Raw genomic sequence first — 25,301 nt, 5'->3', positions numbered from 1 at the left:
AAGATAATTTCAAGCAAACTTAACTTTGTTGATTCTAAGAATACCCAAACTAAAACTCTAATCTGTTAATTCTGCGAATACCCAGGAAAAGAGTAAAGAGATGAGAGAAAAAAACTCAATCTTTATTCAATAATCAAACATCAACTCACCATTTCTTACAATTTCATGCATTATTTATGGGAACCTCTCAATTAAGATGAGATAACTCCTCATAACTCCCCTAAGATGAGATAAGATAAGATTAGACAATTATGATGAGATAACTCCTTATAACTCTCTTAAACCTTTCCTATCCCAACTTCCCTCCTAATGATAACTTCACATTAAATCTCCCTAACTCACAAAGATGAAAGGACTCTCCATAATTTTATTCATGAACCTAGATAACTCCCACATATGAAGAGATACTTATTTAATGTAGGTTATTAAGACTTTCCTCATGCATGAACGTGATCCCAATGGTCCATTTATGTATTTGCTAAACTTGCTGCATCAGTTCTGCGAAGATTTGCTTTCTCAGGTTAAGTATATTTCCCTAATTTCTGCTATGATTGCATTCTCAGGTTGATTATTTGTCCCTGAGTCATGCTAGGGGAATTAACGGTTTATTTGAGTTATCAGGTTGAGTATATTTTCCTGAGTCTTGTTAGGGGTATTGATGCATTATTTGCATTCTCAAGTTGGCCACGTGTCCCTGAGTTATGCTAGGATGTGTCACACATGTGGAGTGGATCATTCAACATGTGTAGTACTTGCAATTGACAGATTATCTATGGAATTGATGGATTATATTTGGGATACATCTATGTGGGGAACAATGCAATATTGATGTGTTTATACAGTTAACAGGATATTCTTCGCCATCGTGCTCATATTATCTACATAGGGTTGGCCAGGATCCCCAGTCACCTGCCCGACTTGTCTACACAGGTGGTTGGCTAGTTTCCCCCTTTCCCGGTTGCCTTTGGATTTAATGATATTTCTCATATACCCTTTGGTGGGTGATAGAAGGATATATACACTACGTGGACGGTTACAAGTATGGCTTTCAAATAAAATGTTTGATTATGTAAGTGTTTGGATGTTCAATGATAAATTGATTGAATAGTTAGGTACATAATTTTAGGGCATGATATTTGGTTATATAGTTGGATGTAAACAAATTAAAGAATAATTCTATAATTTAATTGTTGGTTTTACCTTGAACAATATTACCTTATCAGAATTGTGATTTTTGGTACAAAGAACTACATGTGGGTTGATCCCTTAGTAAGGGTATGTAGGTAACTTAGGCTAACCTAGGTACAACCGCAAGTTTATGATTTGTTTGTTATGTTCAGTTAGGTTAAGATGTTTTTGCTAATTGGCATATGGTTTATACCTTGTGCATGCTGAAAGATTGGGAAATAATTTTGTTTGATGTGCAAGTAGATTTTTGGGTTTTGAGCCAATTTCAACGAGGGCTCTGCCGATTTTGCTGTAAAAGTAAAGTCCTAAAGTTGTTTTCGAATTAGGGCAAAAAGGTATTTTAGTAGTCTGGGCTGACACATGCCTGGTGGCGGATAGGGAAAGGGTTCGTCACGAATTCCAAGGGGGAATTCGGGGCGGGTCCTTTCAACTGTTGCTCCGAATACCCTTAAATATGAAATAGTGCTCATCCGTCTATTAACCTTATTTTTTATTTATGCATTTCTTAACTTTCACTTTTCATTAAAGGCCCTACTCTTATCACCTAACTATATTCATGCCCTACTCTCATCACCTGAATATATTCCACATTTTAACTTAGATATATCTAAGACATTCTCCCGCGCCTTAGATATACCTCGACCCAAACACAAATCCAAAATACAACCATATTTATGATGCATATGTAATGACACTCAAACATCATTTATCTCTATGGAATAGTAATAATATTTCAAGTATAATCACATGAATTATAATATTCATCCAACATCAAATAATATCCACGAAGCAACATCAATAATAATATTCACATGGCACCAAATATTATTTCATCGAACATCAAATAATATTCACCGAACAAAACAACAATAATATTGCTATATATAAGCACCAAGATTAAAAGTGACATAGCCAATCATCAGGAAATTACGAAATTCCCTAATTCATGTCTAGTTGGCTAAAGTACCAATTTACTCTTTGGAAGTTCTCCGAGGATTTGTCGAATCTACATTTGTAATCCAATTCCTGAACAAATTCAAATCCAAATTATTATTGAGCAATCTTTGCTCTATTTCACCTAAGACCAATAAACCTCAACTTAACACCTCAACCTTACGCATTGCAAAGATTCTGAGTGAAAATAACGAAAATGCCCCTGGGACCAACCCGGGGTCCAAAGTGGTCAAATCTCGTTCAAAATAATCTAAAACTGTGTCCTACACTTTGTCGACACTGAAACAAATCTCGTTCAAAATAATCTAAAACTGTGTCCTACACTTTGTCGACACTGAAACAAGGCTAACGACACCCATTGTCCAAAAGTGACCATTTGGGTCACGTGGGCCCCATATCAACCGACATTTCAAAAAAAATCCGCCTCGACGCACAGCCTCAGATTGACTCAAGACATATATCATTGGATTCGAATCAAGAAATTAAGTTGAATGGACTAATAATATGGCGTCAGAGGCTATCGGAATAGTCGCCACGCGCTGCCACTCACAGGAGATGCAAGTGGGCTTGGCTGCGGTTACTATTCATCATCTTCTAAAAAATTATGTATTTTTTTTGTTCTAGAGTTTTGTATTTCATTTTGACTGACCAAATATCAGCAGAAATTAACCAAATTATAATGGTTGGAAAGCCTATTAATTCTAGTTTCTAATCCAATAAACCAAACTCAAAACGGAGCTATAAATGAAAGAGAAATCAAGCTCCAAAATCGGGCTCATGGCTGGTTTTCTACAGATTCTGCAGAAAATATCCATAATCATTCTTCAACATAATATTATTTTTTAACTAAAATACGAAACTCCACCTTTATGTGTTTACGGCAGTGGGTTTCTGGAAAGCGGAGGATGTGTTTGGGTTGAGAAGGCTAAAGCTTGTTTCTGAGTGATTTCCAGCGGAGGGTAAGCTTGCCTATGTCCTCCTTGGTCTCCCGGTTCCTGGCTAAAGCCTTTTTTATAGACACAGGAGGAGCAGTCGTTCGTCTAAAGCTTTAAATGAGAACGGCTGAAATTGGACCAGTCATTGGAATACTGGCAGGTTGGTAGCTGGTTTTAAGTGGTGGAAGAAGACTGCAACTCGGCAAGTCTATGACTTAGTGATGGAAGATAGGAAACTGGAGGTTGGGTAATAAGTGCTGGAGTAAGACGACATCACAAGAGGTCTACGTTGTTTAGTGCTAGAGGATAGGAAATTGGAAGTTGGGTAATAAATGCGGGAGGAAGACGCGCTCTCTGTTTACCCGCTCAATAGGCTCAATGGAAATATATTCTACATTTTACGATTTTTTTTAGTTCCGCCATTGTTGACCAAAATATATTCTACATTTTGATAAAATAAAAAAGTAATTTGATAAAGATCTAAGTAGCTGTGTACATCGAATGTGAAAGCATGATTTGTCTTTAGCTTTTTTCTTTACATAATTTAAGCCTCCATTATATTCAAGCTTTATGTCAAGTCACTATATGTTGACCCGATATGAATTTTAATTCCACACGCTTTTATATTGAACGATGGCCTCTCAAAAAAATAATATATGATAGAACAAAATTAGCTTTTCTAAATTTGATCTGCTTGATAAAAAGGACAAACAAGACTAACAACTCTACATAGACTAACTTCACTTATTTTCTTTAATTTTTTTGTCGGATTTATATACGTGTGTGACAAGTCAAAACTCAAACATTTTTTTTCCAATTAAAAATTTCCTTTTATTACGTCAACTTTCCACCCACCGAGTGCTATAGCTAGCCAGATCAATTTTTGCCACTCTCAGCCTTGTCCAAAAACCCCTCTTCCTTGCTTCACCTTGTATAGAAAGCCTCCCAATTTCTGTTATTAATTTAAATTGTATCCACAGAAGTTGGAGTTATGCCCAACCCCGATGTAACTGTGGTTGTGGAGAAGTCGGAAGAGAAAGATGGACGGTTTGGTTTCTTTAACTTTGAAGTCAATACAGAGTAACTCTTCTTTGATTCTTTCTATCTGATAGGGTGAAATTTTATACTCATGTTTCTTGTGTATTTTCCAGTGATTCAGATTCAGACTCGGATTCAAAATCATGCTCATACTCAGATACTACAAGTAGTGGAGAATCTTCCGTCGAAGAATGGCAGATATCAAAAGAAAAATGGCCAAATATGAAGGTGAAAATTCTTGAGTGGAAGAAGAAGATGTTTGCAAAGTGGAAGCAGATTTTTGCAACATCATGTGTGTTTGCTGTTTCACTGGATCCTTTGTTCCTCTACATTCCTTTCATCAATCAGGACATGAATTGTCTGAGATTGGACCAAAAGTTGAAGATAGCAGCTCTTACATTAAGATCTGTAACAGATATCTTTTATATTATGGACATCATTATTGAGATTTATACATCTAAGATCTGTTCAAGTTTAACCATTGAACTTCATCACATCTCCAAATCAGAATTCTTAGGGAACACTTTTTTGCCGACGCTAGCTAAGAAGATTTGGCAGTCATACATCTTAATTGACATTTTAGCTATTCTTCCCCTTCCACAGGTAAGACAAGTCCTTCTTGGAGGTAATTATTGCTTTCTTATGTCTTTATTAATGATATTATTCGGAACACATTTATTGACTAATTAAGTTATATATTAACCACCTTTCTAATAAAGGGAGTCTCTATCATGTATGTGGGACGTATCTGTATTAGAGTCATGCGGAGTATGATAATAAAAAGCATCAAGTCCTGTTTCAATATTTTCTCTCACCACATATATATAATTCAACTTAATTATTGGCATAAAATTGTATTGTGTTCAGGTTCTAATCCTCACTTTCTTTTCAAGAATGGGGGCTTCGAGATCCTCGGAGACAAGCAAGTTTATTATGAACTTTTTTGTTCTGATGCAATATATACCGCGGGTTATTCGCATCTACTTATCGTGTGAGGCACCAAAAAAGTCTCCAAGAAGGGAGACTCCAATATGGGTTAAAGGTGTACTTAATTTCTTTATGTATATCCTTGCTAGTCATGTAAGTTTCAATCTTATTGTGATTTATTTTAACATCATGAAGTTAGCGTTAAACAAATTAAGTATTACAAGCAAGTTCATTCTAATTAACTAAATTATTTATTATTGTTCAGATACTCGGAGCCATATGGTACTTTTTTGCTATTCAACAAATGACAGCCTGTTGGCAATATGCATGTCAAAATGAAAATGGGTGTGACCCTAATACCTTTGGTTGTCATTACCAAACATTCAAAGATGATTTGTGTCCTATAAGTTCACCAAATGCAACGATCTTCGATTTTGGGATATTTCTTAGTATCCTTCAGTCTGGTGTGCCGTCATCAACAAATTTTCTACAAAAGTTCTCGAACTGCTTTTGTTGGGGCCTACGAAATTTGAGGTTTGTACATTTAGGACCTTTTATCTTACATATCAAATATTACTTACAATATATGAACAAAAACATATTCAAAATTCAGGATGGACGAGGATTAATATTAAATAGATGTAGAATATTGTATGCCCTTAGAACATTAATTAATCACAGTGCATATCAAAGACATCAACCATACTATTTTTTAACATAACTTTCTTTGTCAACTAAAAAGGATTAAATGTTATTTGCCGTTCAAAAGTAGAATAAGTTTCATAATATAGAGAAGTGAAGGATATTTCAGTAATTTAGTGTAACAACCCGACCCTAATTTTATTAACTATTGAAATTATTTAATTTATTTAATTATGAAATTACAATTTTGCTTTCGGGAGTAGGGGTATTTTGGTCACTTTTTAATCCAGAAGGATTTTGGGAAAATTAATGGTATCATTGCTCTCTCTCTCTCTCTCTCTCTCTCTCTCTCTCTCTCTCTCTCTCTCTCCCCTGCATGCGACAGCACCCCCCTTCCCCCGACTGTATAGCAGCCCTGGTTTTCTCTTCGCTGCCTCCACCTCCCCCAACTCTTTCGGACCGGCTAGCTTCCCTCTACCGGCCCCACCCCTTAGCCGCCGTCAACAACCACCGTTGTCATCGAAAAAAGCAAGAAAGGGGCAGGTTTTAACGCATAATTTTCGGAGCTTGTTCGGACGATTCCGGCTACTAATTCTTCGATCTAGGTATACTTTTTCATCCTCTCAATGTGTTCTAGTTGATGGTTGGGTTGTTTAGGATCAATTTCTACATTTTGGTTGTCAATTTATCGCTTGAAATCTGGCCAGTTTTAGGCTCTTGATTCCAGTTGCTTTTTGGGGTTGGTCCAAGAACAAAAGTTGCTTCATTCTTTGTTCTGATCATGTAGATATAGGTCTTGACTGGCAGTTGGGAGATTTTTCCGATCGCTAGAATTGTGGGCCACTTTGGGGCTGGCCTTTGGGTCCTAAAATGATCCCTATGTCATCCAAGCACGACGGTATACTCGGAATTGAATTTGATTATCGTTTGACTGTCAATTGTATATCGCATATTAGGCATTATCCGGGTTCAATATGTTCGGACTGTTGGGTCGACTCCAATTTAAAATATGATAATCTAGGCATTTCTAGGATCTTGTAGGAATTCGCAGATCGTGAATCAGAGTACTGGATACTCCGATTCAATGACTTAAAGTTGCGTTAAATGATAACCGTCCGATTGTGAGATCCAACAGTTCGATTCGGACCAAACTTATAGGAGGGGAATAGTTGACTTTATTGAATTCGTAGGAACTTTCGGATCGGAAATCGAAGGTCGTGGGCCCAACAGGCCTAGTTGACCAAGTTTAGGCAGTTTGACCCCTCGGTTGATCGTGAGTGTTCCGAGGTAGTTTCACCATTCGATGAGTACTAGAACGACCTTATTAACGAGTCTTGATTGTTATTTGAGTTATGTTGACTATGTTGGAATTTTGTGATTGTTTTATAATATCATATGAAATTCTTGGATTATTAGTTTGATAACTGAAGTTATGGAATGGATGAGTATGAGATACTTGATCGATGGGTTATGCAAGCGAGTCTTGGGTCTCGACTATGATTATTAGTAAATAAATGGATGTTTGTTTTTAAGTGTACTTCGTTCGTCTAATATGAAATTTCTTGCATAATGAGTTTTGGATTGAAAATTGATTTAATATGGGTTAATGAGGATATGGGATCTCTAAAGGTTATTATTTATCATTAATTAATATTATTATGATTATTATTAAAGCATATGGATTGGGTAATATTGGGTTATTTACGAAAGTCTATTGTTTTAATTATGGAATATAGTATTTTATGGAAATTAAGTGTAAACAAGTTTTGATTACTATTTCAATTATTTTGGGCCTTTATGGAATATAGGCTTGAGGGTTTATTTTCTATACTAGGAATAAATATTTGGGAAAATTGAATTAAGGTAGGGAATATTATTTTTATAATATATATATATATATATATATATATATATGAGGTTATAAAAACGGGCTATCAGTTCAGTCTCGGCCTGTATCATGTGACACGGGACTTCCCGTTTAAATTTTGTTATTCTTAATATTATTATTATTATCATTATTATTATTATTATTACTATTATTATTAGTGCCATTAATATTATTTATAAGGGATTATGTGACTTTGTGTAAGAAACGGTGTTTTGAATTTTATTATCTTATCTTAGGGGATTTTCAGAGATTGTTTGTTCCTAAGTATTTGAGTAGTGTTTTGAATATTAATAAAATCGAAATGGTTTACTTAGGTTTGGTAATGGGTATTTCGGTTAATGAGGCTTATAATTAATTTGAATATGGATTATATGTGTTGAGGAATTGTTATTCACTCTATGATTAAATAACTGGGCAAGAGATTAATATAAGATGGGTTACTTTATTGTTTGGTTGTTTGAATATGGGATTACACCATGTTAAGTACCCTCCCTTGGTTACAGTATCCACACGTGGCGTTGGATTATTCGGTGTGTGGGCATATATGGTTATGTTGTTAGTTTATCACACGTGGCGTTGGATTATCCAGCGTGTGATAAAGCAGTATGCGCGCATAGAACATGGTTTGGTTGGGCCACACGTGGCATTGAATTTTCTGGCGTGTGTACTGATTGGGACACTGGTTACTTTACCACATGTGGCATTGGACTCTCCGGCGTGTAGTAAAGTAACAAGGAGAGGAAAAGGGATTATTATACTATGTCAGGAAAAGATTAATGTTTAAAAAGGATTATGTTTGGTATGATGTGATTTAAATTAAAGGGAAAAGATAATTCTAGAATTAACTTATTAGTATTACTGAAAATGATTGTATGTTATCTAAACTGTGATTTTTTGTAGTAAGAACTACGTGTGGCTTGATCTCTCACAAAGGGATACGTAGGTGGCCTGAGGTCTTACCTAGGTGTAGTTGTGAACTAAAGTTTATTTATGAAACTTTAATTTGGTCATTTGGATCTAGTCTTTCTTCTTTTGTTTTTGATGAGTTGGGTTTTGATTTTGTCGGTGGTCCTGAAGCTCGATTGAAACCGAGGCCTGATTGAAATGATTATTCATATTCCTGTTTGACTAAGTGGGTGTTGTTGAAAAGTGTTTGTGGTTAAGATAGGTATGATACCCGTCTTGGATTGATGTACGATTTTGGCCCAAGTCTTTAAGCTACTTGCAATTGTGTTTGGATGGTAAACATCACACGGTGAAAAATTGGGAAATTATTTTATGTTGATTACAGTGGGTATTCGTAAAATTGTTTGGGTTCATTAATTGCATCGTTAATATATTATTTGACTTAAGAGATTGCTGGTGGTTATGCTTTGAATTATTTGAAGGATAGAAACCTATTCTGCAAACTGTGTTATTGCATTGTGTGTGCTGGCAGTTGGTTTCTTAAACTGAGATATTTACAGGTGAAACAAATTTGGTAAATGTCCGTTTTTTAGGTTAGACTCTGCCGAAATTTCAACAGAAAGTCTCGTCCCTCTTTTCCTTGATTTGAAAAAGAGGCTATATCGTTAGTAAGTGGGCCGGCATAAGCTTGATGTCTGAAATACCACAGGATTCGTCACGAATTTTGAGGAATTTGGGGCGGGTCTTGTCATTTAGTCGTTGACCTATTTCACTATAACTTATAGTAAGAGTTTAAATGAAACATATAGAGTAAAAGCATGGGGCAAAATGACAGAATTGACAAAATAGGGCAAAATGAGACAGAGTAAAAACATAGAGTTTAGAAGCACAACATACAATACAAGGATAAAGTGAGATTTAAATAAAATAAACACGAATAGCAAAACAACAATTAAAATTTCTTGTTTTAAGAGAAAATTAATAATTGTACTCATAAATTAAGTGTAAATATCATAAGCCACAAGGGCCAGTACAAATATCCACAAAAAGTTAATACAAAGATAGAAGCATAGTAACCACGTAGGGTTAATCCAAATTCATAGAAACACACCTAAAATATCAAGCACACAAATTGTATCTCCACTAATAGCCATATAAGGCCGAAGAACTTTCGGCATAAAAGCCCCAAGCCTGAAAAAGCCATACATGAATTGTAGTGCCTAAAACTATACAACTACAACTTTTAAACTCTCACAAGTAGAGATGAGACTACAAACGAACACCCAACTCACAAAGTGTTGATTACAATTCGAGAAACTGTCAACACACAAGTGAGTAAAAGTCACTCATCTACCTCATCTATCTCCAAAACCGCCAATAAAACCACTAGTGCTCGTTGTCACTAAAGGTTCCAAAAATAACAAAACCACAAGAGCTGTCAATGAAATCATCAATGCAACCAAGCGGAAAATCCAGGGAAAAAACTAGTAAACAACCCGAAGAAAGAGGGGAGGGACGGAGAGGAGAGTGATGGGGAAGGAGGGCACCACCCCTAAAAGGGGCCCCGAGACTGGAGCTAGATTCCTGAGGTCATGTCTTTTTTTTTCTTTTTTATTTTTATAAAGTTTTTAAAGAGTTCGTTAGAGTTTATATTAAACTTTATTCTTTTGATGCCCAAAGAAAGATTTCGAGCCAAAAAAAACCCAAAGAAAGACTTGAGCAAATTATTTACTTTATTAAGTTATTCTAAACTGTTTTTTTTCAACTATTTCATATTTATTGCGTATTTTCTTAGATATGTCAAGATGATATGCAACTTTAAATTTTTTCAGAAGTGGTTGTCATTTTCTCAGTCTTGTTTATTCACCTCTTGTCTCCTTGTCTTTATTTTATTTTATTTTTTTCTTTGTTATCTTGTGACCAACTTATATGTGATGAGGTCCTAACAAATACGTACCACGACACATTTATTATTGTCACTTGCCACCTAAATGGATTGAGATTTTCTAATCACTGGCTTTTTCTTTTGAATTTATTTCTCGGCATATAACTTTCGTTTTTTTAAGAAAAAAATTACCTATATTGGGGGTACCACTGTGGCATATCCCAATTCAATCACCTATAGCCATGTATTTTAACTCGATATGTCACTGTATGATAGGTTTAAGATTCCGCCACTGTGACATCCTTGTTACATGTAAGTTTTTTTTTCGTTTTTTAGGGCCCTTTACCTATTTTTATGCAATTAATTTTCAACACTTTGATCATTGCAATTCTTTTTACTCATTATTGTAAGAGCCTCGCTCATCGTTTATAGTTAACTCTCACGTATTGGGTAACTGTGGGTTAGTTTAGTTTGTCAAGACAGTGTGTATACTCCCTTACATGTGAAGTTTGAATTTCCTTCCCTTTAAATTAGATTAATTTAAAGTTAATTTAGAATATCGCTTGACCAAAAGGTTCTATTCTCCCAAAACTTGAGGACTAATACCTAAATTACATATTCTAAATTAACGGAACTACATGACAAAGAAATCAATCATACAGTCCACAAACTAAAGTTTACAATAATTACTAAGTCCTAAAAAGTTTTAGAAAATTTACAAATTTTAAATCACATTGGATTGTTGTAGGAGCGGAAAAACTAAAAAGAATCCAGGTCATGGGCTTCAATTTGGGCATTTCGACAATTCGCAATAATGATTTGAACTAGTATGGGCATTCAAATCGGAAAACCGAGCTAAATTGGGCTATAAAAAAAAAAGTGTTGACAAAAAATCGGATTGAGTTGACAAAAAAAGGACGATTTAGATTTTAGTTCTTATAGTGAAAAAACTGGATCAGAGCAAACCGAACTAGTTGTGTATTTTTCAATTAAAATGTTAAGTCTAATGCTAAATTTATAAGTTCATAACTAATCTTTCCCCTAGAATGTGAGCACCGACTCCTCGTCTACCCTTCCCCAACCCGTAGCCCAACCCTTCCTCCTCCATAGCCAACCAATTGAGACCCATGACCCCCAGCCCCACCCACTCCTGCAGGAAGCCACTTTAGACCCAGTCCATGCCAGAATTGCCCTCCGATCCCCTCTGGGTTTCTTGGCGTCTCTGGCCACATAGGGGAGGAGGTCTCCTCCTCTCCGTCCCCTCTTCTCTCCCATTGACCTCCTTGTCCCTTTCCTTCTCCTTCATCTTTTCTTTCTGATTCTCCCCTTTCCCTCTGTCGGTGTGGTTTTTTTTTTTTTTTTTTTTTTTTTTTTTTTTTTTTTTTTTTTTTTTTTTTGCCTGAGTCCGATTCCTCGGTGAGATGGTGGTTCCTCCCCACCCTTGTGGTGGCTGCTCCAGCTTTATGCTTGGTATTTTGTGGCTATTGTCCCAAATTTTATCTGTGTCCCCTTGTATACTCCAAACTTTCCCCACAATCACATATGTTTCATCCTTTACACCCCTCCCTATTCTGGCCTTCTCCCAATCTGGGATCTGCCCTCTCCCTTGGGCAGTAGCAGCTGCACCTAAACACGATTTATCGTGTGTATATCGGAATGTGGGTGGAGTCTGTGCTTCAATGCTTGCACCACCTCATTCTGTTCCTTTGGTTCCTTTGGTGTCAGTACTTTTGGCCTCGGGTTGGTTTATCTTGGGGTTTTGCTTTGCGTGGTTGCTGCTTTCTCTATGGTGCACTTGATGATTCGGGATTGCTGGAGGTGGTGAGTCTTGGGTTCGTGTCTTCGGGTTGATGAATGGTTGTGTTATGAGCGATTTTTGGTATACTTGTGCGTCTATATATGCAACTATGCTGATCTATGTGGAGGTTGACTATCCTCGTATGTGGCCATGGTGGTTCGTTATCGGTCGTTATCGGTCCTCGTGAAGGTGGTGGCGGCACTTTGTGCTCGGTTTTTTCTTTTTGTCACTTTTGTATAAGGATACTTTAGAGCATCCATAATAGGCTCCTTAAATTACATCCTTAGACAAATTTTAAGGAGGAATTGTAAAAATACAACTCCAACCATGCTCCCTATCCACCTCCTAAAATAGGAAGACCTCTAGAAGTTCCTAAATCTGAGGAGAGAGAAAAGACTCCTAGTGGCTCCCTATAATTTAATGCTGATTTATTAATAATTATTTCAAACCTTTATTTAATGCTAACAAATTTTTTTTATAATTTTTTAATAGAGATGGACCAATCAAAAAAGAGTTATAGCATTTATGACTCCCTAAACTGGAGAGAATGATTGAAGTTTAAATTATAGAGAACTCCTAAAATAACTTTTATATGTTTTTAGCTAAAATTTAACTAAAAAATAGAGAGCATGATTGTGGATGCTCTTAGTGCCCCTTTTTTTATTTAGTTTTCATTTTCGTTAGGGGATCTGATCCTTTAGCTAGTTCGGAGCTTGGTTCAAGTGGATTTTCCCCCCTTTTGTACTTGTTTCTCTTGCTGTTCTAGTTGTGTATTTCTTGCCCTTTTGGGTTTATTAATGCACTAATTTCAACAAAAAATAAAATAAAATAAAACTAATCTTTCCCCAAGCCCACCTCCAAATCACCTCTCTTTTCTAGTCCCAATCACATCCCTTTACATGAAATTGGACCATTTGTGAATTTTAAAGCCAAAAAAATAGCATTTCAATGTGGTTTTGTAAAAGAAAGAAATTCAAAATTCAAAACAGTAGATTCTGGTCCAAAACCGAAAACTGAACTGGCTTATGAGCAAACTCAACCACATCGGAACAAATAATGTTTACTCAAAACCAAACCAAACTGAGCCGGATGAATAATATTAGTTTCGATTCCGATTTGGGGGGAGAACCAGACCCTGCCCACCCCTACTTTGAACATAAAAAAGAGTGTGTTGTATTTTCTTACATTTTCTTTAGTACAAGCGATAGTCTAAACTAGGTTTCACACACACACACACACACACACACACACACACAATAACAAGGTGCCATAGGGTTTCGAACCTGAGACTACTAATCTGCAAATCAAGACCTTTTTTCACTGAGTTAGACCATATCGGCAGTATTTTTTTTTACTTAAGCATATTGAATTTGTAACTTCATACTTGCATCTTATATTGCTACATTTATTTTTGCAGTTCTCTTGGATCTAACCTCCAACCCAGTACTAGAACTTGGGAAAACCTCTTTGTGGTTTTTATTTCTATAACTGGCTTGCTGCTATTTATATATCTCATTGGAAATCTGCAGGTTGGTGCCCCATTTAACTGTTATTATATATATATATATAAATAAATTTCTTGATGCTTAGAGTTCCTCATTTAATTATGTATAAATTTCTTGATGCCATTTTGATCCTGTAGCTTTGGTTTTTTTTCTTTTTTTCTTTTTTTCTTTTTTCAATTATGTCCATGTGGTTTTAACTTTATTCATCAATTTGTTTTTTATCATACAAAACAATAATTCACTCAAGAAACTACTAAACACACCCAACCAACATCACTCCCAACATTCTCTCGATGCACCCACATATTTCCAGGGACAGCTTCACCATGGATACGTTTTTTTTTTTTTTTTTTTGCCAGAGTATAAAACCATTCTTTTACAATTGCGTATTCATGTAAGAGTGTTTTTCTTGTAACAATGGTGTATCCTTTACAATACAGACCTAGCTAATACTTATGTAACGATTGTTTCTTCTTCTTCTTCTTCTTTTTTTTTTGGGGTCAAATTGCTTATGTAACGATTTTTTATTGTCTCATTTAATGGTGTCTATATATATAATGTATATTTTAGCTGAATTTTTATTTGAATATGTTTTGTAAATCACAATGATCAATGCATATGATTGATCATTGTAATATACTTTAATTAGAATATAACTATTTCACTTGCTGCTTGTGGAATAGACATATTTGTCCTTGGACACTACAAGAATACAGGTGCATAGACACAAGATGAAAATAAAACGGAAAATGGAAGCGAAAGGTCAAGAGCTAGAATTATGGTTGCCTAAAAATGGCATCCCTCAGAGGTCGCAGAAGGATATAAAGTTGCAGATCATGGAAAAGGTAGAACAAGAATTTGAAGAAAACAGGAATGTTGACTTGGATAATTTTCTCCCTACTCTTCCCTTGGATCTTGAAAACCAGATCAAAAGTTGTATGCCGTTGACTAGGTTGAAGAAGGTAAGTTTGTCCAAACCCTTGACTATAGTTGTAGCATGATCATATATAACAAGAGCACTTCAATTCTTCAAAGCAATTAAATTAATCACATTCATTAATCGTAGGTGCGAGTACTTCAAAACATGGATGAACAAGTGTTAAAAGCAATTTGTCAGCATCTCAAGCCCATGAAGTATTCTAAAAACAATCTCATTCTTCGAGAGGGCGAACCCCTTAAAATGATGATCTTCATTGTAGAAGGACATGTAGCCGTTGAAAAGAAAGGCGGTTCCATTTCGCTGCAAGGTGCAAGAGAATTATGTGGAGAAAATCTTCTAGCTTGGCCGTTCTCGACCTCTTTTCCTCAGACGTTACCCACAGCAACAGAGTCTGCTAGGGCAATTGGTGATGTTAAAGCCCTTATTCTAATGGCCAGTGATATGAAGAGTGTCGTCTTTAAATTCAGGGTGCATTTCATCAAAAAGTACGGAAAACTCAAAGAAAAATTGGTCAATCTTCATCTAGGACCTGTTGATACAACACCAACATTGGTTGAGACAGCACCAACATATGTTGAGGGATCGCCCACAATCTTTACTTCACAAGAACTTAAGAAGGCCACGAAAAATTACCATGAAAGTACAAGGCTTGGTGAAGGAGCCTGTGGAATAGTTTACAAAGGGTTACTACCAGATAAAAGAGTTGTTGCCATAAAAAAGTCCATGATTATTCATTCGCCATCCACGAGCGTTAACTCCATTAATGAGGGTCTTATTCTTTCTCAGATCAACCACAGAAACATCGTCAAGCTTTTAGGTTGTTGTTTAGAGGCAAAAACGATTTTAATGGTTTATGAGTTCACGGACAAAGGGTCTCTCTATCATCAAATTCACAAAGAAGGCATAGGATCCGGACTCTCATTTGAATTAAGAATGAAGATAGCAGCAGAAATTGCCGGGGCATTAGCATACTTGCACGCCATGTCAATCCTACACCGGGATTTGAAGACAATAAATATATTATTGGATAAAAGTTACGCAGCAAAAGTTTCAGGCTTCAGAGGTTCACGATTGGTTCACGAAGATCACGATCAGATATCAACTTTAGTGCAAGGGACACTCGGATACTTAGATCCTGAATACATTGAATCAGCAACGCTAACAGAAAAGAGCGATGTCTACAGCTTTGGAGTTGTCCTATTGGAGCTTCTAACAAGTCAAAAGGCAGTGTCTTTTGAAAGGTCTGCCGTAGACAGAAATCTAGCAAACTTCTTTCTTCGCTCAATGGAAGGAGGTCACTTAGTTCAAATTCTTGATGGTGAAATAATCAACGTGGGAAATTTTGAGACAGCCGAAGAAGTAAGCTATCTGGCAAAAAGATGCTTGAAGGTTAGAGGGGAGGAAAGGCCTTGTATGAAAGAAGTAGCCGCCGAGCTCGAGGGGATAATGCGAAGCATGGAAAAGCATCCAGGAGGACAGGCTAATTTTTCTCGATCTCCCAAAGAAACTGACGGTTTGCTTGGTTCGCCTTCAAACGCTTATGTTGTGGATGTTAGAGGTGAAGGTGATGATGCTGGTTCTAGTGGTATTATTATCAGTGCGGAGGATGGCAAGAGCATGCAAAATCAAATCCAAATGATTGAGCCTTATGATGGTGGACGATAATTGGTCTTTTGCTGTTTAAGTTGTTTTTATATTACAATTTTTATGATTTTTTAATTATCAATAGGAGATAGATTGAAATTAGAATTCTCTATAATGATAAATTTTGTAAAAGAAGAAAGTTGCATATCTTGAAAGAATGTATTGTAACAGCTGCAGTGCTGATGCTGAGGTCCATGCATGGGTGCCTTGAGAAGTTGTGGAAGATTCATGGGTGTGCTGAACATTCCTAGCAGTGCATAAAGAATGGGTGTGCTGGAGGGGATTTGTGATTTGTGATCAAAAGCCCAAAAAAAAAAAAGGATTTACCTTTTGTGTTATTTTATTTTCATTAAAACAAAAAGGTTTTAATTTTGATGCTGAACTTTGACCTTTGTACCCAAACTTTTATATGTGGCAATTTAGTACTTCAATCAAATTTTGTGAAGTTAAAACATAGCCTTCCATCTATCTCCACTGAAACCCATTACATAATCTATATGATATCATCATACTCTTCAAAAGACCCAAAAACAATTCCAAGGAATAAGGAACCAATAAGCAAATCCAAGAAAACCTAAAAATAATATGTTCACCTGATGTCCTTTTTGGGTGATATTGAGCTTGTCATGTCCTTTTTAGTTTTATATTTTCCTTTGGGGAGAGCTTATAATCTTTGGGTCTCCTTTATACAATTAATTGACCCCTAGCCTCCTCCATGTTTATACTGCTGGGCCTTGCTGTCAAGCGCCATAGGTGTTCTAGGCCAAAAGTCTAGATACCGGGCACCTGGGACCGAAAACGGTTTCAAATGCCGAGATCTTAGGTTTGTGAGTCGAATTTCGTGATTATGTTATCGAGGATGGGCTTGTCAAAGTCCATCTCCATCGTTTGGGCTCCGAAGTACGGGGTTGGTTTCTAGCGCCGGCCCTTGACTCCCTTCATTAGTTATGGCTGCGGCTCTGGGTTCCCCAAACCACAACCTTAGCGCCAACTCTTTGGTTTGCTATCATACATAAGGTCAAAGTAGTTGTATTATCCCATATTTTTGTAAGGATTTGTTTAGCTTAAAAAAAAAAAATGCACTTGATAGGATTATGGTGGGATAAATTCTTGTCCAATCCTTGTTCACATTTGATTGCCAAGGATGCGATTTGATTAAACTAATCCAATCATACTACATTGAATGACATTGATTGAAAATTCTATTATGGCATCGCCACATTGAATGGCCTATACTCTCTCTCTCTCTCTCTCTCTCTCTCTCTCTATATATATATATATATATATGTCTTTAACTACAGTCTACAGTAACCTTGAGATCACATGGACTTAGAAAAGTATAAGATACGGTTTATATAATTTTCACTTTCTCATGAACTTTATGCCAATCTTATAAAGTTGTGCTGGAAACTTGCTTCTTTTCTGAGGTGGGAATAAATTACAGTGAACTGAGAATAACATTGCCACTAGCTAAGAGATATGCATTCGAATTTCTCAAGCTTTTTGTATAATGATATATCACATGAACCAAATAAATAGTCTTTTGTGGCAGAAATTTTTTTTTTTTTTTAACAAAACAAATTATGGAAATTAGAAGGAAAAAAAAAAGTTCTCATACAATATTCCCTCCCATCTCTCTCTCTCTCTCTCTCTCTCTCTCTCTCTCTCTCTCTCTCTCAGTTTGCTTTATGTAGCTTAAAATCATATCTCACACAATTCATTCCCATGCAATTCTCCAAATCCATCAATTAATTTATACAAATACCTCCAATAGCAATTAAACACATTAAACCCAACCCATGGCTGATCATCCTCTTGTTCTGCAGATACATCCACCTCAACCGCACCTTCAGCGCTCCTCGAGCACGGAGCTGGGTTCAGAACTAGCAAATTCATCATTAACACCGCCACCAGCAAACCCCATGGCAACAAAACTTGAACAGTTGGTGTTGCAAATTGGACAATCATCAACAGCGCCACCACAGCATGAAGGTATTTTAAACCTCAAGGTAGGTAAGCCAATTTTGCTACACATAAACTCCTTAACACCACCACCACCACCAAAGCCAGAAAACCAAAACCATGATCTCGCTGCACCATCTGATGATCAGAAACAGCAACTGAATGCCATTGTTACACAGTCAAACCCAGCTGTTGATAAAATGAAGATTAATAAGAACCAAAAACTAAGCACTGCAGGAAGCCTTGCAAACCTTTTACCCACTGGTACAGTTCTTGCCTTCCAAGCCCTCACACCTTCTATTTCCTACAACGGCCGATGCCACACTTTCAACCAGTACCTTGTGGCATTTGTCATACTAGTTTGTTCTGTCATATGTTTTGTGTCATCCTTCATTGATAGCCTGCCATGGGAAGGCAAAATATACTACGGCTTCGCCACATCCAAGGGTCTTCGTGTTTTGAACGATGACGATCACGAGATTGATAAAAACGACGACATTCAGCACGAGTTGAAGAAGTTGCACGTAAAACGTAAAGACTTTATTCATGCGTTTGTGTCGGTGTTTGTGTTCCTGATCTTTGCTTTTAGCAGCTCAGAAGTGCAAGGCTGCTACTTTCCTAAATCAAGAGAGTTGGAGTATTCACTCGTCGTATATTTGCCTTTAGTGGTTGGCCTTTTCTCAAGTTTCTTGTTCTCCATTTTTCCGACTAAACGCAGAGGGATTGGCTGTGTATGAACAATCATGTAGTGCACCAAAAAAGCCCTTACAATCATGTCGTGCACCAATAAAGGGTAGAAAAAATATATATATATATATATATATATATATATTCTACCCTTTATTTTAAGGATGTAACAATTTGATCCCTATCTATTTACCCGAAATCTGCTAGCACTTGAAAGAGGTCAGGAGATTGTATTAAGGGCCAGTTTGGATTGCTATGTTATGAAAATAATCGCTGTCAGATTTGCTGTGAGAGAAAGCAATTTGGCGTTTAGCAAACTTTTTGTTAAAAGTGTTGTTGATACTGATTCCCGTATAATCAGAAAATGATTGCCACATAATCATTAAACCCAACGTCTCTTCGAAACTAATTCCTGCATAATTAGAAAATGAAAGCACCTTATTAGCTGCTTTTCCTTATAGCTTTCTCTTACAACAATTTTTAACAATAAGTGATTTTCTCATAGTTTACCAAACGGACTGGATTTTCCAAATTTTTTTAAATATCGCTTATCACCCCAAATAAGCAATGCCAAACTGGCACTAATTGATTGTGATCATACCACTATTCCTACTCAATAGATATTTAAAAAGGGAACTTGCACCTCAAGTAACCAGATTCATTGTTTTTTATGCCTTCATTGGTAAGCACTTTAATATTTTCAGCAAAAAAAAGAAAAGAGATAAGAAGCATATTATCAATTTCAAATGGTTATAACAATGAAAATAGCAAAACTATTGGAAAACAAAATAAAGTAAATTAAATGAAAAAACTAGGATCGGGCCGAAGGGTTGTCAATTCGAACATTCTGGAATCGCCAAAACTATCAAGAATCACGATTGGGATTAATCACCACCCAGAAATTATACAAATGTAAAGTTGTGCATAACAATCTTCAGGAAAGATGGATGAAACTTGCAGGAGTTGTCAACTTCAAATCTCAATATCAAAAGCCAAACATTGTTTGCAAATTGTGTGATCGATGGGATTTGTTGAAATTTGTTTGAAATCAATTGTGTACGTAGAGATCCTCAACTATTCTTCTGACTTGCTTACATATACTTGAACATGAATCCAAATTTTCTTGGCAACTAGGACTACTTGGCCACACTGGACTAATGAGGCCCCAGCTATGAGTACCCCCATTTTCTAGTAACAAAAGCTGCTACCTCATGGTCAGCGTGATTACCCCACCGTTTTGTAAAGGAGAAACAAACTTGCTCCAACCTCCGCGTTAATTGCCTGATGTCAAAGATAATACTCTCCACTTTCATGTCCACCGTTTCTTCCCCTCTCACGATACCAATAATCATCGTGGAGTCTGATTCAAGTACCACACGACTATACTGCTTTTCAATGCATGCCATGAAAGTCATGTGAACAGCCTCCGTCTCCACCATGAGCACCAAACAACATTTGAGATCTCCAATCCCTCCAGCACTCACTAGTAACCCGTATTCATCCCACACCCTTTCACAGAGTTTGTGCTCTCCATGCCCCATCTCAATTGGCCTTGTTGATGCTCTTTTTGGCAAGGTCAACTTAGGTAGAGGAGTGTTGGATCTTCAGCAGGGTGAGAGGGTTATGAACTTTCCGCACAGAGGGACCCTGTAGAAAGAGATAAGGAAGAAGCAATCATCAAGCTTCGGGCACCGGTATGGTACCTGTTGAAGGCTATCCGATATTTAAGTCAGCGAGTGTACGTAGTAATTTTGACAAAGTAACAGTAAAAGTAAAAAGTAGTTACCTCATTTTGGGAACTCGTGCCCCTTTTTATAGATAGATGAAAGTGAGAGTATGCCACTCTCGTCTTCTTCATCCTCCTAAACCCTTATATTGTGAATTTTTTGAGTGGGTACTTTTTTGTTATGTAAAGTATTCTGCGAGAAGTTTATGTTCTTATTGCCTTAATTCTTTTTTCTAGAATCTTGTGTGTAGCTTTTCATGTCTGGTTTAGTCTAAGGTACTACTAAATGACCTATACAGTGACATGTAATTTGTGTTGTTTGTGGGGTAACATACATCTAGGCTGAGCTGTCACTATGCCAAAAATGATCTTTAGCCATGGGTAATATTCGTGGCCCCCATCCTATTGTGGTATTCGTGGTTGTTTATAATAAGTGGGGGTCATTTGGGATCTGTGTGAGGTCATTGTCTTCTTTTGTCTAAAAAACATAATCTTTTGTGTCAAAATCTCCATTTTTTTATTCATTTAAAGTTTTAATTTCAATTACTTTTGCCAATATCCAACTGTGAGCTCTGTTCCTTGTGAAATTTAGTTGGTATATCTCTTTTGAAAATTCTGTGGTGCATCGGCTGTACCGGTACAGCCGGTTATTCAAGGGCTGAGTTTGCATGTTAAAAATGGATGGTTGAGATTCAATAACTTAGTAACCTGTTGAACCCTTTGTTATTCAACACGTGAGTGGCATGTGACTGTGAGGAAGGCAAGTTTGGAGGATGAAGAAGACGAGCGCTCTCCTCTCTGGTTTCCCAAATTGAAAATCCTAAGAGCCTATCCAATCCTTAGGGCCTCCAGGAACTCTTCTCTTTGCTTGCCTACTCTCTCTGCTTTCCGATGAACTCTTCTCTCTGCTCCACCAGGAACTCTTCTGTCTCACTTGCCCAAATCCATCCTAAGCGCGTCCAACTCTTGTCTGTGCTTGGCCAAAACGCATCTGTATGAAGCTAGTGCTCATCAAATCGAGGTAATCCACGAGAAAACCCAAGCCGACACTAGCGACTCTGCCTAAGAGAGTTCCTCAACTCTTCTCTCTGCTTGCCCAAAACTTATCTGCAGATATTGAATTGATGGTGGGTCCAACCTCCATGATGTAATGGTCACCAAATTGGAGGTATTTAATTTTAGTTTGTTCTGTTGGCATTGTCTGATACATAATTTCAATTTCGCACATTGAAGGGTGTCACCGGCCTGATATGAGATCGCCTATTTCTGTATGTGTTTAGGAGCTTTGAAGCCCATTCCAGCGGGTACTACATTCAATCGATATACAAAGTGGGTGGGCAAAGAGTTTGACCGCTGACAACAACAGCGGAATGGATTTGTAATAACAAAGTGGTTGTCAAGATTTTGAAGATCACTGTCAATTAACTACGACATTTGAGTTGGTGGTGAAAGGAAATGAAAGGAGGAGGCGTTGAAAGTATGGAAACATCAAGTAAGAGTTCAAAGAACCCTCTTTTCTAGTTTAGGAGTTGAATGTATTTTGGTAAAGAGTTGATGCAATTGCATGTTTTTGGTTGCGAAACAGTTAGACGTGGGGCAATTATTGAACTGACTATGTGCAATTGCATGAGATTATTCATTTGTGTTTTTTGAAGAGAAGGTATGTTAGCACATATATTATAATGTAATTTCAGTTTGAATTTATGTTTCTCAGGCATGGAGGGGTCTGGTAAGATGGACAAGGGTGTAGAGACATCAAAGGGTGGTTGTAGTGATTCAGGGTATCTGGGTGGTTGTGAAAGGTTGAGTGATAGGGCACCGGCAATAGAAAGTGGGCAATGTTGGTCGAACATCTGGTTAGTCAAAGTAGTGATGATAATGGTGTTGAAATTATTGCATCGAGGGAAGAAGATGTTATGGGGAAAGAGTTTAAAACAATAGAATTAGCGGAAGAATATTATATGAATTATGCAACGGGCATTGGATTTAGCGTGAGAAAAGACAAATTGGTTCATAATTCGGAAGGGAAAGTATGTAGGAGACAGTGGTGTTGTTCTAAAGAAGGTTTGAGAAATGAGAAGTTTAATGATCGACTGGATAGGATTCGACAACCGAAGCCAATTACAAGAGAGAATTATCCGGCTCATTTTTGGGTGGGTTATGAGAAGAAATGTGATACTTACATCGTTATGAATTTTGAACCACATCACAATCATCAACTAGTTACTCCACTTGAATTGCCATATCTCTGATGTAACCGTGTTGTTCGAAATTCTAATTTAGCACAAGCAGTGGGAATGCGAAGAGCATTGGTTAGAACATGTTATACATATGAGTATATGGTTGACCAATGTGGCGGGTATTTAAATGTTGATTTTCAAATAAAGGATCTGTACAATAAGTTGGATGCATCACGCAAGGAAATTTTGCTCGATGGTGACACAGAAGCCACACTCTCATACTTGAAAGGGAAAGGAGCAATGGATCCAGAATTCTTTTGTAAGTTTAGTGTTGACGAGGAAAATAGGCTTGGTAATTTGTTTTGGAGGGACTCCACTTCACTTTTGGATTACATTGCCTACGGCGACGTCCTCATATTCGACAGCACGTACAAAACAAATATGTATGACAAGCCTCTAGTGTTGTTTATCAGTTCGAACAACTACCGTTCTACTGTAATGTTTGGTTGCGCATTTTTGCATTACGAGACATTTGAAATGTACAAGTGGTTATTGGAAACATTCATGGCATCCATGAAAGATAAGAAGCCCATATCAATATTGACGGATGGTGATGAGGCGATGCGTAAAGCCATTGATGATGTGTTTCCCATGTCTAACCATCAGCTGTGCTCATGGCATGTGTCAAGGAATGCACAGAATAACTTGAAGGATGATGAATTGCTAAGAAATTTTCAGGCATGTATTTGGGAACCATTTGCGTTGGGCGAGTTTGAGAAGAAGTGGGAGGTTTTCAGGGAAAGAGTGAGTACTCCGAAACAAAAAGAATGGTTTGAAATTATGTATGCAAAAAGAGACTCATGGGTTGAATCATGTCTTAGAGGAAAGTTTTTCGGTGGTATGTGCCCACTCAACGCGTGGAGTCCATGAACAAGTATGTGAAGGATTACTTGAGGAAAGGCGAGAAGTTGTTTGAATGTATTCCAGCAATTGATAGGGCTATGTTATGTCTTAGGAATACCACGGCGAAGGATGGTTTCAACGCAAAGTACTCAACACCAGTCCTTAAAATCGCATTGACAAAACTCGAGCAACAAGCTTCTCTGATAAACGTCCTAACGGAGACGTAGGCAACCGTCCAAAACATTATAATGGAGACGTAGGACATCTGCCAAAACGTTTAAAGGAGACGTAGGCAACAGCCAAAGCATCTTAAGAAAGATGCATGCCATATACGAAGCATCCTAAGGGAAAAGCAGAAGAGTACCTTTTAAGTAAGCGGTGGGTAAACATTCAAGCATCCTAAGGGAGATGCACAACTAAGGCACCAACAGGTCACTCAAGCAGTTTATAAGACTCAAAATTTTTTTGATTTAAATAACTAAAATTTCCATAGTAAAGTGACCAACTGGCCGAAGTTTAACAAAAGAAAGATGGTCAAACAAGACCAGTTATTGCAAATAGAAAAGAAGATTACAAAGCTTGAAAGGATAAAGGAGTCTCCATCTATTGGTCGACGATCTCCTCAGCTTTCGCATGATCAACTGCACCCTCCATGGCTCCACCTAGCTTAGCTACATGCTTATTAGATGTAGCCATCTGTTTAGCAGTCCCAGCTGGCTGCTTAGCCAAGTCTGCTGCCACCTCATCAGCTGTACCCACCTTGGCATTGTCCTCCTCAACTGCAGTCTCGTCAACCACCTGCCCTTTGGCTGCCTCCATATGTATAGCATTGATCTGCACACCTTGAGCAAGACGCATTTCAGGGAAGAACATCTCAACATCCTCATATTTAATGGGATGACAAGGAGCAGCTCCACTCTTGCAATCCAAGTAGCCCAACTTGTATGCGTCAACGATAGCTTCATACTTAGATGATTCAACTGCCATGTGGTAGGCCTCAAACTTGGCCATAAATTTTTCATAACTTTGGGACATGTCAGCATTCTTGCCCTCAAGATGAAAGTAGTCATCTTTTTTACTATGTAGGGTAGCAGCAAAAGAGTTGAGTTCACTATCTTTCTTAGCAAGGGAACTCTTCAGCGTAGACATGCTTTCTTTCATTTCAAACATCTTTGTTTCATGATGGATTTCTCGGCCAAGAGCTGGCCAGTCAGATCAACATTCTTCTTCTCCAAATCACTAAGTTGAGCAAAAGAGAGGTAACAACAGACGAGTTTCAGATGGCCTCAACAGCAAAAATTACTCATTTTTGAAGCAAATGGACAGCCGCTTCCTTTTCCTTCTCCAAGGAAAGACTTGAAGCAATCATGTAGTACACGAATATATATATATATATATATATATAAAGTGCGGATGTCCGCATAGGATATATATTGTAATAACCCAGACCTTAAATAATTTTTAATTATTAATTTATTCAAGTAAAAGACGATTTTAGCCCGAGGATATTTTAATAGGTTTAAAAGTTGACTTTTTGTTGGGAAGAAATTTGGGGATTTCAATTGTACCGATGCATAGAGCACGTTGATATGA

The 25,301-nt window shown here is 37.2% G+C and overlaps 3 protein-coding genes across 5 annotated transcripts; all 3 read left to right on the top strand.

Annotated features, from left to right (window-relative positions):
* Positions 1-3,968: 3,968 nt before the first annotated feature.
* Positions 3,969-16,660, top strand: LOC117616512 (cyclic nucleotide-gated ion channel 1-like). 3 transcript variants are annotated; one of them, XM_034345849.1, is made up of 8 exons: positions 3,969-4,124; positions 4,229-4,718; positions 4,983-5,195; positions 5,308-5,576; positions 13,579-13,690; positions 14,350-14,628; positions 14,733-16,260; positions 16,422-16,660. In XM_034345849.1, the coding sequence occupies exons 1-8, from the start codon at positions 4,069-4,071 to the stop codon at positions 16,499-16,501; spliced, it is 3,027 nt and encodes a 1,008-aa protein (XP_034201740.1). In that variant the 5' UTR covers positions 3,969-4,068; the 3' UTR covers positions 16,502-16,660. The 3 variants fall into 3 exon arrangements, with proteins under 3 accessions (XP_034201740.1, XP_034201742.1, XP_034201741.1); XM_034345850.1 differs by having other exon boundaries at positions 4,012-4,146; XM_034345851.1 differs by lacking the exon at positions 16,422-16,660 and having other exon boundaries at positions 14,733-16,420.
* A 1,310-nt stretch (positions 16,661-17,970) lies between these two features.
* LOC117615908 (protein DMP10-like) lies at positions 17,971-18,949 on the top strand. The gene has a single exon (XM_034345088.1). It carries the CDS (start codon positions 18,050-18,052, stop codon positions 18,947-18,949), a length of 900 nt encoding a protein of 299 aa, XP_034200979.1. The 5' UTR covers positions 17,971-18,049.
* Positions 18,950-22,341: 3,392 nt separating this feature from the next.
* LOC117615899 (protein FAR1-RELATED SEQUENCE 5-like) lies at positions 22,342-23,935 on the top strand. The gene is made up of 3 exons (XM_034345076.1): positions 22,342-22,465; positions 22,909-23,609; positions 23,687-23,935. The coding sequence occupies exons 1-3, from the start codon at positions 22,342-22,344 to the stop codon at positions 23,933-23,935; spliced, it is 1,074 nt and encodes a 357-aa protein (XP_034200967.1).
* Positions 23,936-25,301: the final 1,366 nt, after the last annotated feature.

The sequence above is a fragment of the Prunus dulcis genome, chromosome 1 (assembly GCF_902201215.1).
Source record: "Prunus dulcis chromosome 1, ALMONDv2, whole genome shotgun sequence".
Classification (NCBI taxonomy): Eukaryota; Viridiplantae; Streptophyta; class Magnoliopsida; order Rosales; family Rosaceae; genus Prunus; species Prunus dulcis.
This window is presented reverse-complemented; position numbering and strand designations above follow the sequence as displayed.

What these genes read in the sequence shown, in the direction of transcription:
- LOC117616512 (XM_034345849.1), top strand. Translation starts at nt 4,069, where the DNA reads ATGCCCAACCCCGATGTAACTGTGGTTGTGGAGAAGTCGGAAGAGAAA. An exon ending in CTATTCTTCCCCTTCCACAG is followed by an intron (nt 4,719 to 4,982) that starts GTAAGACAAGTC and finishes TATTGTGTTCAG; the next exon opens with GTTCTAATCCTCACTTTCTT. An exon ending in TGTATATCCTTGCTAGTCAT is followed by an intron (nt 5,196 to 5,307) that starts GTAAGTTTCAAT and finishes ATTATTGTTCAG; the next exon opens with ATACTCGGAGCCATATGGTA.
- LOC117615899 (XM_034345076.1), top strand. Translation starts at nt 22,342, where the DNA reads ATGGAGGGGTCTGGTAAGATGGACAAGGGTGTAGAGACATCAAAGGGT. An exon ending in GGCAATAGAAAGTGGGCAAT is followed by an intron (nt 22,466 to 22,908) that starts GTTGGTCGAACA and finishes ATTCTAATTTAG; the next exon opens with CACAAGCAGTGGGAATGCGA. An exon ending in GGGAGGTTTTCAGGGAAAGA is followed by an intron (nt 23,610 to 23,686) that starts GTGAGTACTCCG and finishes ATCATGTCTTAG; the next exon opens with AGGAAAGTTTTTCGGTGGTA.
- LOC117615908 (XM_034345088.1), top strand. Translation starts at nt 18,050, where the DNA reads ATGGCTGATCATCCTCTTGTTCTGCAGATACATCCACCTCAACCGCAC.